General features: G+C 38.7%; 1 protein-coding gene across 10 annotated transcripts in view; it reads right to left on the bottom strand.

Annotated features, from left to right (window-relative positions):
* The window catches only part of LOC131955304 (rho guanine nucleotide exchange factor 28), a 111,183-nt gene that overhangs the window by 41,717 nt on the left and 50,222 nt on the right, over nt 1-19,244 (bottom strand). For 9 of the 10 annotated variants that reach the window (XM_059319379.1, XM_059319376.1, XM_059319378.1 and 6 more), the window contains 6 exons: nt 9,044-9,129; nt 5,836-5,932; nt 4,419-4,503; nt 4,113-4,293; nt 3,414-3,535; nt 881-1,035 (listed from right to left, as the gene is read on the bottom strand). In XM_059319379.1, coding sequence (XP_059175362.1) covers nt 881-1,035; nt 3,414-3,535; nt 4,113-4,293; nt 4,419-4,503; nt 5,836-5,932; nt 9,044-9,129 — 726 coding nt within the window. Of the gene's footprint in view, nt 1-880; nt 1,036-3,413; nt 3,536-4,112; nt 4,294-4,418; nt 4,504-5,835; nt 5,933-9,043; nt 9,130-11,151; nt 11,276-19,244 lie in introns of those variants that run through there. The other variant, XM_059319384.1, reaches the window with a different exon arrangement.

Consider the following 19,244-nt stretch of genomic DNA (forward strand, 5'->3'; position numbering starts at 1 on the left):
GTAGAGTCAGCAGGTGATATACTGCCTGTGTCCTAACAAATATAGAACAAACCTGTAGGACTAGATCCTGTAGAGTCAGCAGGTGATATACTGCCTGTGTCCTAACAAATATAGAACAAACCTGCGGGACTAGATCCTGTAGAGTCAGCAGGTGATATACTGCCTGTGTCCTAACAAATATAGAACAAACCTGCGGGACTAGATCCTTTAGAGTCAGCAGGTGATATACTGCCTGTGTCCTAACAAATATAGAACAAACCTGCGGGACTAGATCCTGTAGAGTCAGCAGGTGATATACTGCCTGTGTCCTAACAAATATAGAACAAACCTGTGGGACTAGATCCTGTAGAGTCAGCAGGTGATATACTGCCTGTGTCCTAACAAATATAGAACAAACCTGTAGGACTAGATCCTGTAGAGTCAGCAGGTGATATACTGCCTGTGTCCTAACAAATATAGAACAAACCTGCGGGACTAGATCCTGTAGAGTCAGCAGGTGATATACTGCCTGTGTCCTAACAAATATAGAACAAACCTGTAGGACTAGATCCTGTAGAGTCAGCAGGTGATATACTGCCTGTGTCCTAACAAATATAGAACAAACCTGTAGGACTAGATCCTGTAGAGTCAGCAGGTGATATACTGCCTGTGTCCTAACAAATATAGAACAAACCTGTAGGACTAGATCCTGTAGAGTCAGCAGGTGATATACTGCCTGTGTCCTAACAAATATAGAACAAACCTGTAGGACTAGATCCTGTAGAGTCAGCAGGTGATATACTGCCTGTGTCCTAACAAATATAGAACAAACCTGTAGGACTAGATCCTGTAGAGTCAGCAGGTGATATACTGCCTGTGTCCTAACAAATATAGAACAAACCTGTAGGACTAGATCCTGTAGAGTCAGCAGGTGATATACTGCCTGTGTCCTCCCTGTCTAGTCTTGCTATGGGAATAGCTTGGCTCTCATTGGCTGACATGATGAAGTCTTCCTCTTCAGATTCCAGTTCTCCCTCCAGGCTGGTCAGGCTCAGACTGTACACAATAGTTTACAAGTCATAAAACAATAGTTTACAAGTCATAAAACAATAGTTTACAAGTCATAAAACAACAATTTACAAGTCATAAAACAATAGTTTACAAGTCATAAAACAATAGTTTACAAGTCATAAAACAAAAGTTTACAAGTCATAACAATAGTTTACAAGTCATAAAACAATAGTTTACAAGTCATGAAACAATAGTTTACAAGTCATAAAACAATAGTTTACAAGTCATGAAACAATAGTTTACAAGTCATGAAACAATAGTTTACAAGTCATAAAACAATAGTTTACAAGTCATAAAACAAAAGTTTACAAGTCATAACAATAGTTTACAAGTCATAAAACAATAGTTTACAAGTCATGAAACAATAGTTTACAAGTCATAAAACAATAGTTTACAAGTCATGAAACAATAGTTTACAAGTCATGAAACAATAGTTTACAAGTCATGAAACAATAGTTTACAAGTCATGAAACAATAGTTTACAAGTCATAAAACAATAGTTTACAAGTCATGAAACAATAGTTTACAAGTCATGAAACAATAGTTTACAAGTCATAAAACAATAGTTTACAAGTCATAGAACAATAGTTTACAAGTCATGAAACAATAGTTTACAAGTCATGAAACAATAGTTTACAAGTCATGAAACAATAGTTTACAAGTCATGAAACAATAGTTTACAAGTCATAAAACAATAGTTTACAAGTCATGAAACAATAGTTTACAAGTCATGAAACAATAGTTTACAAGTCATGAAACAATAGTTTACAAGTCATAAAACAATAGTTTACAAGCCATAAAACAATAGTTTACAAGTCATAAAACAATAGTTTACAAGTCATAGAACAATAGTTTACAAGTCATAAAACAATAGTTTACAAGTCATGAAACAATAGTTTACAAGTCATAAAACAATAGTTTACAAGTCATGAAACAATAGTTTACAAGTCATAAAACAATAGTTTACAAGTCATGAAACAATAGTTTACAAGTCATGAAACAATAGTTTACAAGTCATAAAACAATAGTTTACAAGTCATAGAACAATAGTTTACAAGTCATGAAACAATAGTTTACAAGTCATGAAACAATAGTTTACAAGTCATGAAACAATAGTTTACAAGTCATGAAACAATAGTTTACAAGTCATAAAACAATAGTTTACAAGTCATGAAACAATAGTTTACAAGTCATGAAACAATAGTTTACAAGTCATGAAACAATAGTTTACAAGTCATAAAACAATAGTTTACAAGCCATAAAACAATAGTTTACAAGTCATAAAACAATAGTTTACAAGTCATAGAACAATAGTTTACAAGTCATAAAACAATAGTTTACAAGTCATGAAACAATAGTTTACAAGTCATAAAACAATAGTTTACAAGTCATGAAACAATAGTTTACAAGTCATGAAACAATAGTTTACAAGTCATGAAACAATAGTTTACAAGTCATAGAACAATAGTTTACAAGTCATGAAACAATAGTTTACAAGTCATGAAACAATAGTTTACAAGTCATGAAACAATAGTTTACAAGTCATAAAACAATAGTTTACAAGTCATAAAACAATAGTTTACAAGTCATAAAACAATAGTTTACAAGTCCTTAAACAATAGTTTACAAGTCATTAAACAATAGTTTACAAGTCATAAAACAATAGTTTACAAGTCATAAAAAAATAGTTTACAAGTCATGAAACAATAGTTTACAAGTCAGAAAACAATAGTTTACAAGTCATAAAAAAAATAGTTTACAAGTCATGAAACAATAGTTTACAAGTCATAAAAAAAATAGTTTACAAGTCCTTAAACAATAGTTTACAAGTCATGAAACAATAGTTTACAAGTCATAAAAAAAATAGTTTACAAGTCATGAAACAAGTCGTCTTTAGTACCATTTCTTAAACACAAAATAAGTAAGAAATATATCTTTCAATTCAAGAAAGAATTGATGATTTTTCCACCATGTAACAGAAACAAGTGAACTCTACTTTGCTTGCCCCATAGACTGTCATGTTTGACTTATATAATTCTCGTGAAGGAAAAAGTAAGTCATTGATAATTTTTATTCACCACATAATAATTAACAGAAATGATTTTAATATCCCATTTTTAATCTCACATCCAACGAATTGAAAAAATCTAACAATTAATTACTTTTTAAAATTCAATTTATAAGAAATAGCCTTTAGTTCTGTTAGCCCCAACTTGTTAAAACTGTTACTGGCTCATCAAGGAATATGACCATTATTGTGTTCACTGGCCAATAAAACCTGATTTCAAGGGAGATATCCATTATTGTGTTCACTGACCAATAGATAGAACCTGATAATGTTGTGAGTGTCCTACGCTGGTTACCTTTTGCCTGTCATGGCCAGCATCCTGACCCTGGTTAACTGGTCTTTACGGTCAAATGGAATGTTTGACCCTACAGATGGCTGGTTATAGAGCCAGCACCCTGAGCTGACCAGCATCGTGTCCTAAAGTAGATAGGAGCATATGGAAATATTTAGTCAATAGCATTACTTGATTAATAAATTAACAATTAATGCACACATTATTTGATAAAATAAACAATATTACACACAAGATTTTCAATCTTTACAAAATTTATATAAATTTGAAATTGTGATTTGAAAAAAAAATTACCTTCTGTCAGCATTTTGAATCAGTTTTTAAATAAACATGAGTGCTAGTCCAAATGTCTGGACTCACATGCTCAACTCTGTGTGACAACACTGACTGCAGTTAACTGTACTGCAGCTGACAGGAGTCAGTAAAGGTGACAACACTGACTCCAGTTAGCTGTACTACAGCTGACAGGAGTCAGTAAAGGTGACAACACTGACTGCAGTTAACTGTACTACAGCTGACAGGAGTCAGTAAAGGTGACAACACTGACTCCAGTTAACAACTGTACTACAGCTGACAGGAGTCAGTAAAGGTAAGTCAGCCGCACACCGTGCTGACCATATCATTTTTTTAATACACCGGGTCAAAGAAACAAGAAAACTCTACTTCATCTGCCGTACAGCCATGAGTTCAAACACAACCTACTTCTTCCTTTCCATCCTTCCTGTGGCTGAGCTTAGCTTGGGTGGGGCTGCCTGTGTCCTGGGTCGCCCTCACAGGGCTGGCGGTCACAGCAGGGAAGTCCTCAGAACTATCCACTGTGATACCATTGACACAGATGCGGATGCCTTGGTCTATGGAGCCTTCATGATGCAATGGCTTGGTGCTAAAAATAAGTTCACAGATTCATCACGTGTGCTAGAGATAAGAGGCATTGTCCTCTGGTAAATACATTTACCTGTCTGTCTGATAACAGGGCTAGAGATTTAACTTAATTGTCAATCCATTTACCTGCTGGGTTTGATTTCTGGCTGAGCTGAGGCTGAGGAAAATTCGGATTTCTCGTTTTGTAGGTCATGCATTGACTTGTAATGGTCTAGTTGGAGAAAACAATATTCACTATTTAATGGTCTAGATGGAGAAAAAAAAATTCACTATTTAATGGTCTAGATGGAGAAAAAAAAATTCACTATTTAATGGTCTAGATGGAGAAAAAAAAATTCACTATTTAATGGTCTAGATGGAGAAAATAATATTCACTATTTAATGGTCTAGTTGGAGAAAACAATATTCACTATTTAATGGTCTAGTTTGAGAAAGTAATGTTCTTGATGTAATTACCTAGTAAAGAGAAAATAACATTTACTATTAAAAAAATAATAAATTTAAAAAAAAGCCCATGTATTTACTACTGTAGATAAGAGCTAATTATGTAGCAAGTAAAAAACTGTAAGATAGTCAAAGATTAAACTCATGCTGGTAATGCAATTATTTCTTAACAAATATTCTACACCGAATAGAAGCAAAATATGCAGAGAAAAAACTGTAAACTTTACAAGTCAACTAATTTTTAATCTCATTGTTGAATATAATGAATGTGAATCTAATAGTTGAAAGATGATGAACTAAAATAGAACACATCAGATGATGAACTAAAATAGAACACATCACCTGATGAACTAAAATAGAACACATTGCCTGATGAACTAAAATAGAACACATTGCCTGATGAACTAAAATAGAACACATCAGATGATGAACTAAAATAGAACACATCAACTGATGAACTAAAATAGAACACATCACCTGATGAACTAAAATAGAACACATCAGATGATGAACTAAAATAGAACACATCACCTGATGAACTAAAATAGAACACATCAGATGATGAACTAAAATAGAACACATCAGATGATGAACTAAAATAGAACACATCAGATGATGAACTAAAATAGAACACATCAGATGATGAACTAAAATAGAACACATCAGATGATGAACTAAAATAGAGCACATCAGATGATGAACTAAAATAGAACACATCAGATGATGAACTAAAATAGAATACATCAGATGATGAACTAAAATAGAACACATCAGATGATGAACTAAAATAGAACAAATCAACTGATGAACTAAAATAGAACACATCTGATGAACTAGCCACATCAGATGAGGAACTAAAATAGAACACATCACCTGATGAACTAAAATAGAACACATCAGATATAGAACACATCAGATGATGAACTAAAATAGAACACATCAACTGATGAACTAAAATAGAACACATCAGATGAGGAACTAAAATAGAACACATCACCTGATGAACTAAAATAGAACACATCAGATGATGAACTAAAATAGAACACATCAGATGATGAACTAAAATAGAACACATCAACTGATGAACTAAAATACTGACCTCCCTCAGTGAGAGGAGACAGCCTTACACACTGCACTGGGTCATTGAGGGATGGACAGGAGGAGCTGTGTCTGGACAGGTTCCACTTCCTCAGGTCCTGCAAACAGATGTCTTTTGGTATAGATGGTGGGTAGGGTAAAGCTGGGTGATATAGCTGGTGGGTTGGGCGAAGCTGGGTGATATAGCTAGTACAGCTGGTGGGTTGGGTAAAGCTGGGTGCTACAGCTGGTGGGTTGGGTGAAGCTGGGTGCTACAGCTGGTGGGTTGGGTAAAGCTGGGTGCTACAGCTGGTACAGCTGGTGGGTTGGGTAGGGCTGGGTGCTGCAGCTGGTGGGTTGGGTGAAGCTGGGTGCTACAGCTGGTGGGTTGGGTAGGGCTGGTTGAACAGCTGGTGGGTTGGGTAGGGCTGGTTGAACAGCTGGTGGGTTGGGTGAAGCTGGGTGATACAGCTGGTACAGCTGGTGGGTTGGGTAGGGCTGGGTGCTACAGCTAGTATAGCTGGTGGGTTGGGTGAAGCTGGGTGATACAGCTGGTGGGTTGGGTGAAGCTGGGTGCTACAGCTGGTGTTGGGTAAAGCTGGGTGCTACAGCTGGTGGGTTGGGTGAAGCTGGGTGCTACAGCTGGTGGGTTGGGTAAAGCTGGGTGCTACAGCTGGTGGGTTGGGTAAAGCTGGGTGCTACAGCTGGTAAGTTGGGTAAAGCTGGGTGCTACAGCTGGTGGGTTGGTTAGGGCTGGTTGAACAGCTGGTGGGTTGGGTGAAGCTGGGTGATACAGCTGGTACAGCTGGTGGGTTGGGTAGGGCTGGGTGCTACAGCTAGTACAGCTGGTGGGTTGGGTGAAGCTGGGTGATACAGCTGGTGGGTTGGGTGAAGCTGGGTGATACAGCTGGTGTTGGGTAAAGCTGGGTGCTACAGCTGGTGGGTTGGGTAAAGCTGGGTGCTACAGCTGGTGGGTTGGGTACAGCTGGGTGCTACAGCTGATGGGTTGGGTGAAGCTGGGTGCTACAGCTGGTGGGTTGGGTAAAACTGGGTGCTACAGCTGGTGGGTTGGGTAAAGTTGGTTGCTACAGCTGGTGGGTTGGGTGAAGCTGGGTGCCACAGCTGGTGTGTTGGGTAAAGCTGGGTGCTACAGCTGGTGGGTTGGGTGAAGCTGGGTGCTACAGCTGGTGGGTTGGGTAAAGATGGGAGCTACAGCTGTGACAGCTGGTGGGTTGGGTAAAGCTGGTGGGGTAAAGCTGGTGGGGTAAAGCTGGGTGTTTGTTTGAACCCTTTAGTAGTGTGCATACATCTAACATATGATTGTATGCATATATTATCTTTCACCCATTGATGGAGTACATAAATCTTACATGTGTTGGCGGTGTAAATATATATATTTAAAATGTATAGGTGGGGAAATATAACTAACATGTATTGGTAGTGTAAATATGTATAGCATGTATTGGTATAAATATGCTATATCCAACATGTACTAGTGGGGATGTAATCAGCATTTCATCAGTGATGTAAATAGATATAATTAAACCAGCACAACCTATTACAGACATACCAAAAATAAACACACAGACTAGCGGCGAGGTATCACTTATATTTGATACACGATTTATAAAAAAACAACTGTGGAATGGTTTATAAGGGTACACTAAATCAACACAGAAAACAAACGAATGCCAAAATAGCACATGAATAATAGTCTACAAATAGGCATGTAACATAAAGCTCTCCTTGTACGTGTGGTATTTATATATCTGTCTACATAGCAGACAGTGAACCCGTCTCTTAACATCAAGTACTTAACAGCCCACACCGTAACAAAGTGACTGGTGTTTTTACAAGGGCTAAACAGGAAGGCGTGCAGCGTTACAAGGCGTACGTCGCGGTGACGAATGAATATAAAATTAGACCTAACCCGGTGACTCATCAAACGACACGAGGACAACTGACTCATTACTCACATAGAACCGGCGCATGGTCGCCCTCGCTCAAATCAAGAGAAACTAGATCTCTACATGTCCATCTTACAGCTGGTCTTAATTGGAAGACAATCACTTGTCAACGTCTGTCTGATGACGTGATGTTAAGGTTTGGTCGGTACACGACAGAGATAATCATTCAAGATAACACCATTCCGCGCGGTTTAGGTGATTGGGACACGTATCACACTGACTGACCCCTGGGCATAGAGATCACAGTGGTCTAAGGAAGTATCACAATGACCCCTAGGGCACACTGACCCCTGGGCATATAGATCACAGTGGTCTAAGGAAGTATCACAATGACCCCTAGGGCACACTGAACTATGCGGTCTACTGAAGACACGTATCACACTGACCCCTGCGGTCTACTGAGGACACGTGTCACACTGACCCATGCGGTCTACTGTGAACAATCACACTGACCCCTGCGGTCTAACTGAGGTTAGGTATCACAATAACAGTCAATTTCTCAATGGTCAACTAAATATACTGGTCAATTCATCTTACAGGTCAACTAATCACACAGGTCAACTAATCACACTGGTCAATTCATATTGAAGGTCAACTAATTAACTGGTCAACTTATCACACTGATCAAATCATTTTATAGGTCAACTAATCTCAATGGTCTATTCATCTTACAGGTCAACTAAACACACTGGTCAACTAATCAGACTGGTCAATTAATCCCGATCCCGACAGGTTACATGTCACATTCTCCCACAGGTCACATTATCCGATTAATTAAATTATCAGACTGACCACAATTAAAAAAAGCTACAAAGGAGGAGAATGCAATGATACAAAAGAATTAGGCGTGCCGGGGAGGGTAAGTATCGGAAGAATATAACTAAACTTTGTGACTTAATCTACATACGACCGCTTGCCCTGTGACCCCAAGGATACTATTAATGTTTTATTTTTAGATTTCATTTCACATTGCATCCTTATACATTATAATACATCTGACGTACGCCTTCTCTATAGTAAACAACCCCTCCACCATTTCACAAAACTTCCAACTTTCGCTTTAAAAAAAGTATTATTTATTCGGTTTATGGCCGATGTGAGTGACATTAAATACAAGTGAAACCAAAGCCGCACATTCTTGACTTAGGCGTCAGTGCTGCATGCGGCTACACTAAAACTTGCACACCGTGCGCCAATGAAATCTGTGATGTCATAGCTTTCTGTCCGATTGGACGTACACACGAATGTAGAGGGGAGACTTACCTTGGTTAAAAATGATTTATACAGCTGGTAATCTTGGAGCTGGAACAACTCCTCAGCTAAATCCCGGACTCCAGCGAGACTGTATTCTGTGAAGACATGCAAGGAAAACTACGCCTTAGGGAGGTTGGCAGTCAAGTAACGTGTGTATGTATATATATATATATATATATATATATATATATATATATATATATATATATATATATATAATGTCATTCATATGTAGGTCATATATACGTGGGCCATTATATAGGTCATATGTACGCCCTATTATATTTATACGGCCTACATATAAGTACAAGTTAGTGGTATGTGACTAAGGAGATGGACATTGCAGGCAGACAATGGCACAACAAAGATAGATCAGACAACGACAAGTCCATAGTAAAGTAAGTTTTCAAAAAAGTTGTAAAGAACTAGTTAGTACTATTTATAAATATAACTATTTATAAGTACATATATATATATATATATATATATATATATATATATATATATATATATATATATATATTTATATTTATAGATATCACTGGCATGGCCATGTGTAGACTGCAAGTCGCTAGAGACATAGAAGATCAAATAGACTTGTGCCATAACTAGCACCAGGCTAAGTTATATAGAACATCTTTAGGCACCAGGCTAAGTTATATAGAACATCTTTAGGCAACAGGCTAAGTTATATAGAACATCTTTAGGCACCAGGCTAAGTTATATAGAACATCTTTAGGCAACAGGCTAAGTTATATAGAACATCTTTAGGCACCAGGCTAAGTTATATAGAACTTCTTTAGGCACCAGGCTAAGTTATATAGAACATATTAATGTAAAAAGTTCTGTAGAACATCAGCAGGCACTTTGTTATAAGACCATCTTAAGACATCAGACTACGATGTATAGAGCATCTTTAGACAGGTAAAGTTCTATAGTGTGGATAGCACACAGCTAAGATGGGCAAGTATAAATCTAACATGGGTAGCACACAGCTAAGATGGGCAAGTATAAATCTAACATAGCACACAGCTAAGATGGGCAAGTATAAATCTAACATGGGTAGCACACAGCTAAGATGGGCAAGTATAAATCTAACATAGCACACAGCTAAGATGGGCAAGTATAAATCTAACATAGCACACAGCTAAGATGGGCAAGTATAAATCTAACATAGCACACAGCTAAGATGGGCAAGTATAAATCTAACATAGCACACAGCTAAGATGGGCAAGTATAAATCTAACATAGATAGCACACAGCTAAGATGGGCAAGTATAAATCTAACATGGGTAGCACACAGCTAAGATGGGCAAGTATAAATCTAACATAGCACACAGCTAAGATGGGCAAGTATAAATCTAACATGGGTAGCACACAGCTAAGATGGGCAAGTATAAATCTAACATGGGTAGCACACAGCTAAGATGGGCAAGTATAAATCTAACATAGATAGCACACAGCTAAGATGGGCAAGTATAAATCTAACATAGCACACAGCTAAGATGGGCAAGTATAAATCTAACATGGGTAGCACACAGCTAAGATGGGCAAGTATAAATCTAACATAGCACACAGCTAAGATGGGCAAGTATAAATCTAACATAGCACACAGCTAAGATGGGCAAGTATAAATCTAACATAGCACACAGCTAAGATGGGCAAGTATAAATCTAACATAGCACACAGCTAAGATGGGCAAGTATAAATCTAACATAGATAGCACACAGCTAAGATGGGCAAGTATAAATCTAACATGGGTAGCACACAGCTAAGATGGGCAAGTATAAATCTAACATAGCACACAGCTAAGATGGGCAAGTATAAATCTAACATGGGTAGCACACAGCTAAGATGGGCAAGTATAAATCTAACATGGGTAGCACACAGCTAAGATGGGCAAGTATAAATCTAACATAGATAGCACACAGCTAAGATGGGCAAGTATAAATCTAACATGGGTAGCACACAGCTAAGATGAGAAAGTAGAAGGTTAAGTTCTAAAAAAATACATCTACGAAGTTAAGATGTGCCAAAACAAACAAGGCCTCGGATGGAACACATCTACCATCAAAGCACGCTACCATCCACAATTAAAGTTACACATGTGAATTTACCAGCAGTACACTACATCCTGTGTGAATACGGACGAAAACTTGAGACGGGCTGGGGTGTACTCTACGGGTTAAGACGAAAACATGTATCGTGTGATACAGAGAGCCAGAACACAGGACAGGATGCTATGAATGAAGAGATCCGTTCTGGGAGGAGGGGGAAGACAGGTGGTTAGCTGCCGATTGGTGCCAGAGATAAGAGACGGGGTTAAGGGTGGGGGGGGGGGGGGGGGGTGAAATTCGGAAAAGGTGAAAGGTGCCTACAGTGGGTTTTTGTGTTAGGGAAGATAAGGGCGGGGAGGGGGGCATGACTTAACCTTATGTCAGTTCAACACAGCACAGCGTACAGTACTGTAGTGTGTGGTCAACACAGCACAGCGTACAGTACTCTAGTGTGTGGTCAACACAGCACAGCGTACAGTACTCTAGTGTGTGGTCAACACAGCACAGCGTACAGTACTCTAGTGTGTGGTAAACACAGCACAGCGTACAGTACTCTAGTGTGTGGTCAACACAGCACAGCGTACAGTACTCTAGTGTGTGGTCAACACAGCACAGCGTACAGTACTCTAGTGTGTGGTCAACACAGCACAGCATACAGTACTGTAGTGTGTGGTCAGTTCAACACAGCACAGCGTACAGTACTGTAGTGTGTGGTCAACACAGCACAGCGTACAGTACTCTAGTGTGTGCTCAACACAGCACAGCGTACAGTACTGTAGTGTGTGGTCAGTTCAACACAGCACAGCGTACAGTACTGTAGTGTGTGGTCAACACAGCACAGCGTACAGTACTCTAGTGTGTGCTCAACACAGCACAGCATACAGTACTGTAGTGTGTGCTCAACACAGCACAGCGTACAGTACTGTAGTGTGTGGTCAGTTCAACACAGCACAGCGTACAGTACTGTAGAGTGTGGTCAGTTCAACACAGCACAGCGTACAGTACTGTAGTGTGTGCTCAACACAGCACAGCGTACAGTACTGTAGTGTGTGGTCAACACAGCACAGCGTACAGTACTGTAGTGTGTGGTCAGTTTAACACAGCACAGCGTACAGTACTGTAGAATGTGGTCAGTTCAACACAGCACAGCGTACAGTACTCTAGTGTGTGCTCAACACAGCACAGCGTACAGTACTGTAGTGTGTGGTCAGTTCAACACAGAACAGCATACAGTACTATAGTGTGTGGTCTACACAACACAGCGTACAGTACTGTAGTGTGTGGTCAACACAACACAGCGTACAGTACTGTAGTGTGTGGTCGCCTGTGAACATTGATGTTACTTCATAGCTGTTGTATAAGGCCATAAACAGCTTATTTATACTTAAATAATATTCTGGATGTAGCCATGAGTGAGGTACTGAAACAGCCAGATACATGAGTGTGATACTGAAACATGAAGATACTGACACAGTTGTGTTGAGCAGCTGTACGCAAAGAGACAGTATTACTAGCTGTAGTCAATGAGCAAGCTAGAACAGCTGTAGGCAGCAATAAGGAAGCTAGAACAGCTGTAGGCAGCAATGAGGAAGCTAAAATAGCTACATGCAGCAATGAGGGAGCTAAAATAGCTGTAGGTAGTATTGAGGAAGCTAAAATAGCTACATGCAGCAATGAGGAAGCTAAAATAGCTGTAGGTAGTATTGAGGAAGCTAAAATAGCTACATGCAGCAATGAGGAAGCTAAAATAGCATGAGGGCAGCAATGAGAAAGCTAGAACAGCTACAGGCTGCAATGAGAAATATAAAAAAAGCTGTAGGCACAGAGAGCTATATCAGCTTAAGACTAGGGAGTTAAGCGAGAAAAAGACTGAAGGAGCTAAACAAGTTGTGGCGAATATTGAAGAATGAATTGACATGAAGCCAGTGGGGGCACAAGTGCCGCCTTATCTGAGCTGGTTGATAAGAGGACCAGTTCATGCTCTCTTCTATATAATGTGATGTGGATGAGGGGGGAGGCGCTCATACTACAGACTGGCTATTTTAAGACTGGTTGGAAGTGCCGCGGAAGGGGAAGCAACCCTTATTAAATTAAGGTGAAGTAAAACAAAAAAGGGGAAATACAAGATCAATCAAAGACAAATGAGTTAATTCAATCAATAAATAGACGTTTTGGATATAGCTTGCTGATTGTTCAAAGCGAAATTATGTCAATAAAAATTTAACCCAAATAAAAAGCGAAATCTTTAGTCTAAACAATTAGATCGACATGAAAGAGAATTGAAGTTTTCTGTAAAATTAGGGTTGAATACGACTGTAGAAAACTGTATCCACGATTTTTGTTCAGACTACGATACATGAAAAAAAAATACAAGTGAAAGATAATGTGTTGACCACCTTTGGAATAGTCATTAAACGTCAACATGATCTTAGTATGCCGATTAGCTTAAATATACCTCCGGTCTAACTTAGATTAGCTTAAATATATCTCCGGTCTAACTTAGACGTGTTTAACTCCAAATTGTGTGTAGCTTAAAACAGTGATAACAGTATGTAGCAAAGGCGTAGCGAATGGGGGGGGGGGGGGGGTAAATATGTCCCCGGGCGCCGACCCTAGGGGCGCAAAAATAAGCTCATGTTAGCTATTTTAAATTTTATATATATATATATATATATATATATATATATATATATATATATATATATATATATATATATATATATATATATATATATATATATGTGGGGGCGCCAAATTAAAAAAATTAAAAGTTTGTCCCCGGGCGCAGGGAGGTGTCGCTACGCCTCTGGTATGTAGCCCTGTCGTTGAGTGATAATTTGACGGACAATGTTAACGATATGTCACCGTCAAAGTCAACATCAGGAAAGTACGATAGAAAACATTATACGGAAAAACGAAGTTCGTAATACTGGCTTTGTGATAATAGATATGTCTAAATATTCCAGAAAAACTCAGGTCACTATTTTGGAAATGCATTGTCTAGAATAAAACACGAGTCACGAGGAAACACTAACAGCATACACACTACAGACAGTCACAGTGGCGTCAATAGGTCGGGTGACACCCGCTGTTTTGTCTGGCATCGGTAATGGAACTCTTCAAATTATTTTGTAACCGCCACTTTCAGTTTAAAAAAGCGACCCCCATTCTACCTCCATTGTCGACAAGACTGAGCTTAATATCGTGGGTCCAAAAAGTCTTATCTATTTATAGTGGATGAAAATGCTGTTATAAATTTTAAAGTTTGGCTAGGTATACGAGCACCAGTAGATCAATACTGAGTTTATTGAGTGCTGCTCAAGTGAGTGTACTGATTTCAGTAGTTTTAATAAGTCGTAAATCTATCACCAAGATATCAAACAGATCTGTACTGCTATAGTTGGATGCCACGTGTGTTTTAATAGACACATGTCTCCGCTTTGTTGTTTTAATCTTTTGTGTATTGGTGTGGATTAAATATTTGGACCCGCCATTGATTGTCTTATGACGTAAGTTTGGACCCGCCATTGATTGTCTTGTGACGTGAGTTTGGACCCGCCATTGATTGTCTTGTGACGTGAGTTTGGACCCGCCATTGATTGTCTTGTGACGTGAGTTTGGACCCGTCATTGATTGTCTTGTGACGTGAGTTTGGACCCGTCATTGATTGTCTTGTGACGTGAGTTTGGACCCGCCATTGATTGTCTTGTGACACCTCATTATAACAAGAGGCTCCCCGGCCTGACACGGCTCACCCGTGAGGTGGAATAAAGGGAAGGGGGGAGCAGCGCTCGCGTCAACACTCGTCAGTTTTATTATTGACCAAGTTGCCATGTTTAATACGAGGTCTTATGCCCTGGTGCTTGCTGATCTGACAGCTTCAGCTTTCACACGTATTTATCACCGTATTTATCACACTGGCGTACTGTGTACATGCCATTTAACACATGTTTATCACAGTATTTATTACACTGGTGTAATGTGTACATGCCATTTGACACGTATTTATCACAGTATTTATTACACTGGTGTAATGTGTACATGTCATTTGACACATGTTTATCACACTGTCACATTGTGTACTTGCCATTTGACACGCATTTATCACTGTCACAATGTGTAGATGCCATTTGACATGTATTTATCACACTGTCATGTGTACATGCCATTTGACACGCATTTATCACTGCCACAATGTGTACATGCCATTTGACACGCATTTATCACACTGTCGCAATGTGTACATGCCATTTGACACGCATTTATCACACTGTCACAATGTGTACATGCCATTTCACACGCATTTATCACAATTGTAAATGCCATTTGACACGTTCTTGTTGACATATACAACCGTAATGTTGAGTTTAATATATTGTCTTATGGTCTTGAGTTTAATATATTGTCTTATGGTCTTAAAACAAGTGTCCACCCACTATCCAACGGAGAAATCATTGCAAATAATAAACGAAGGTCTCCTACAAAAAAAAAGCCCACCATAAAACAATGAAAACATGCAACTCGAGTTTTTGGGATATAAATTCATGTTACACCGCCTACTTGTCTAAATATCCTACCAAATAATTGGGTTTGAGATCACGTGACAATTTAGAACAAATGGCGTTTGGTTAAGTTAAAATAGAACCGCTGTGACATACACACACAAGTGACATGACAGGGGAGATGTCCACAAAATGTCGTGTTCATCTCTCGACAATATTCCACGCTGATAAAACTTCGGGTGGAACCTTAATCCTTGAGGCGGAACGTTAATCCTTCAGGTGGAACCAAACCTACAAATCCTTTATGTGCAGATGAATGTATACAAATGTTATGTGTAGATCAACGCATAAAAATGTGTTCCCACCAGCCATAATCACCGAAGCATTCCCGAATGTTCCGCGGTAATGGTTTCTACACCCAGCCAAAACAAAGTGTCAGGAACCAGCATCACGTGATTGTTCAAGTGCCAGGGCCTCCACTTGATGCTGGGTACAAGATACACAAACCTAACGTTCCCTTACTAAAAACAGAACCAAATTTTAGATAAGTTTTATAATATAGTCGAAATTTATTTTTAGCTAACTTGATGCTGCCCAAACGAGTTTGAAGGTTGGCCAAAATAGTTTAAGGCTGGCCAAATAAGCTTAATGCTGGCCAAATGAGCTTAATGCAGGTAAAATGACATTGATGCCAAACGATTTCGATGTTGGCCAAAAGAGTTTGATGTTGGCCTAATGATTTCGATGCTGGCCAAATGATCTAAACGTCGGCCAAAATAGTTTAAGACTGCTGACCCAAACGAATTATATGTAGGCCAAAATAGTTTACTATTGGCCAAACTTGTTTATTGTAGGCCAAATGAATTTAAGACTCGCAAAACTTTTTTAATGTTGGCCAAACGAGTTTAAGGTTGGCCAAACGTGTTTAAAGTTGGCCAAACGAGTTCGATATTGGCCAAACGAGTTCGATATTGGCCAAACGAGCTAACAGCTGACCAAACGTGTTTAATGCTTGCCAACTGATCTAAAGGTTGGCCAAAAGAGTTTAATGTTGTCCAAACGTGTAAAAGACTGCCCAAACGAGCTAAAGATTGACCAAAACAGTTTAATGCTTGCCAAATTTTCTAAAGGTTGGCCAAACGTTTAAGGCTGACCCAAACGAATTATATGCGGTCCAAAAGAGTTTACTGATGGTCAAACATGTTTATGGTTGGTTAAACGTATTTAGGGTTTGCTCAACATGGTTAAGATTGGCTAAACGAGCTTAAAGCTGCCCAAACGAATAATATCTGGATCATAAGAGTTTACTGTTGTCCAAACTTGTTTAATGTAGGCCAAACGAATTTAAGGCTGTCCAAACGTGTTTAATGTTGACCAAACGTGTTTAAGGTTGGCCAAACGTGTTTTAGGTTGGCCAAACGTGTTTTAGGTTGGCCAAACATGTTTAAGGTTGAACTAACGTGTTTAATGTTGGCCAAACGAATTTAATGTTGGCGAAATGTCTTTAAGGTTGGCCAAATGTCTTTAAGATTGGCCAAACGTGTTTAAGGTAGGCCAAACAAGTGTAAGGTTGACCTAACGTGTTTAAGGTTGGCCAAACGTGTTTAATTTTGGCCAAACGTGTTTAAGGTTGGCATAAAGTTTTTAAGGTTGGCCAAACATGTTTAACGTTGGCCAAAAGTGTTTAAGGTTGGCCAAACGTGTTTAATAAGTTTGGCCAAACAAGTTTAAGGTTGGCCAAACGTGTTCACGTTTGGCCAAACAAGTTGAAGTTTGGCCAAACGTGTTTAAGGTTGGCCAAATGAGTTTAATGTTGGCGAAATGTCTTTAAGGTTGGCCAAATGTCTTTAAGGTTGACCAAACGTTTTTAATGTTAGCCAAACGTGTTTAAGGTTGACAAACGTGTTTAGTTCTGGCCAAACGTGTTTAAGGTTGGCCAATCGTGTTTAAGGTTGAACAAACATGTTTAATTCTGGCCCATCGTGTTTATTTCTGGCCAAATGTGTTTAAGGCTGGCCAAACAAGTTTAAGGTTGGCCAAACGTGTTTTATGTTGGCCAAACGTTTGTAAGGTTTGCCAAACGTGTTTAAGGTTTGCGAAACGTGTTTAAGGTTGGCCAAACAAGTTTAAGGTTTGCCAAACGTGTTTTAGGTTGGCCAAACGTGTTTTATGTTGGCCAAACGTTTGTAAGGTTTGCCAAACGTGTTTAAGGTTGGCGAAACGTGTTTAAGGTTGACCAAACAAGTTTAAGGTTTGCCAAACGTGTTTATGGTTAGCCAAATGAGTTTAATGTTGGCGAAATGTCTTAAAGGTTGGCCAAACGTATTTAATGTTGGCCAAATGTGTTTTAGGTTGGCCAAACGTGTTTAATTCTGGCCAAACGTGTTTAAGGTTGGCCAAACGAGTTTAAGGTTTGCCAAACGTGTTTAAGGTTAGCCAAACGTGTTTAATAAGGTTGGCCAAATAAGTTTAAGGTTGGCCAAACAAGTTTAAGGTTGGCCAAACGTGTTTACGTTTGGCCAAACAAGTTGAAGTTTGGCCAAACGTGTTTAAGGTTGGCCAAATGAGTTTAATGTTGGCGAAATGTCTTTAAGATTGGTCAAAGGTCTTTAAGGTTGACCAAACGTTTTTTTTTAATGTTGGCCAAACGTGTTTAAGGTTGACCAACGTGTTTAATTCTGGCCAAACGTGTTTAAGGTTGGACAATCGTGTTTTATGTTGGCCAAACAAGTTTAATGTTGCCCAAACGTATTTTATGTTGGCCAAACGTTTGTAAGGTTTGCCAAACGTGTTTAAGGTTGGCGAAACGTGTTTAAGATAGGCCAAACAACTGTGAGGTTAGCCTAACGTGTTTAAAGTTGGCCAAATGAGTTTAATGCAGGCCAAACAAGTTTGATGCTAGCCAAACGAGCTAAATGTGGTTAAATGAGTTTAATGCTGTCCAGAGTTTCTTCCAGGCATCTCTTAGCACTCCTCCCCCCCCCCCCCCCCCGAAAAAAGTCTACCACAGAACGAAATGGAATTTATATAGAACTTATTTACTTTTACTATTGTCGCCCCCCCCCCCCTCACCCCCAGAAAAAAGTCATACATGATTTTACAGGTCCACACAAACAAATAAATCATCAAGTTAACTTTTTTAGTAAAATTTTAAAGACAATTGTATGACTTTTTATTGACTGTAACATAATCGTCAGTTGGTCGTTTGTCACCCAATACAGTAAATTAGGATGTTAGCCAACTAACCCTCATCACATTAATATAGAATTTTTTATTTAGTGTCACACCAGTACTTTATAATTTTAACTAGATGAAACAATGTTTTGACAGTAATTTTTATGAATTTTCAAATTGGTGTAACTCGTTAATTGTGTCGCTGTTGATGTGTAACAAATACTAAGTATTAGATTACAATCATAGTTATATCTAGTTAACTGGTATCTATTTAAATATCAGGAAAAGTCTCACTGGCAAACAGGTTTAAACTTTGTTGTGAACATTATCTTAGTTAGGTAATCTATCGTTTTGGGTACGTAAAATCGCCCGCGGCTATTTATGTACGAAAACGTTACCTCATTGTCAAGGCTTTAATAGAAGTATATTGTCATACTTTTGTGTCAAATATTATAGATAAATGAATAATAAACCAAA

The sequence above is a fragment of the Physella acuta genome, unplaced genomic scaffold (assembly GCF_028476545.2).
Source record: "Physella acuta isolate Inbredline_101_S28 unplaced genomic scaffold, ASM2847654v3 ptg001063l, whole genome shotgun sequence".
NCBI classification, from domain to species: Eukaryota; Metazoa; Mollusca; class Gastropoda; family Physidae; genus Physella; species Physella acuta.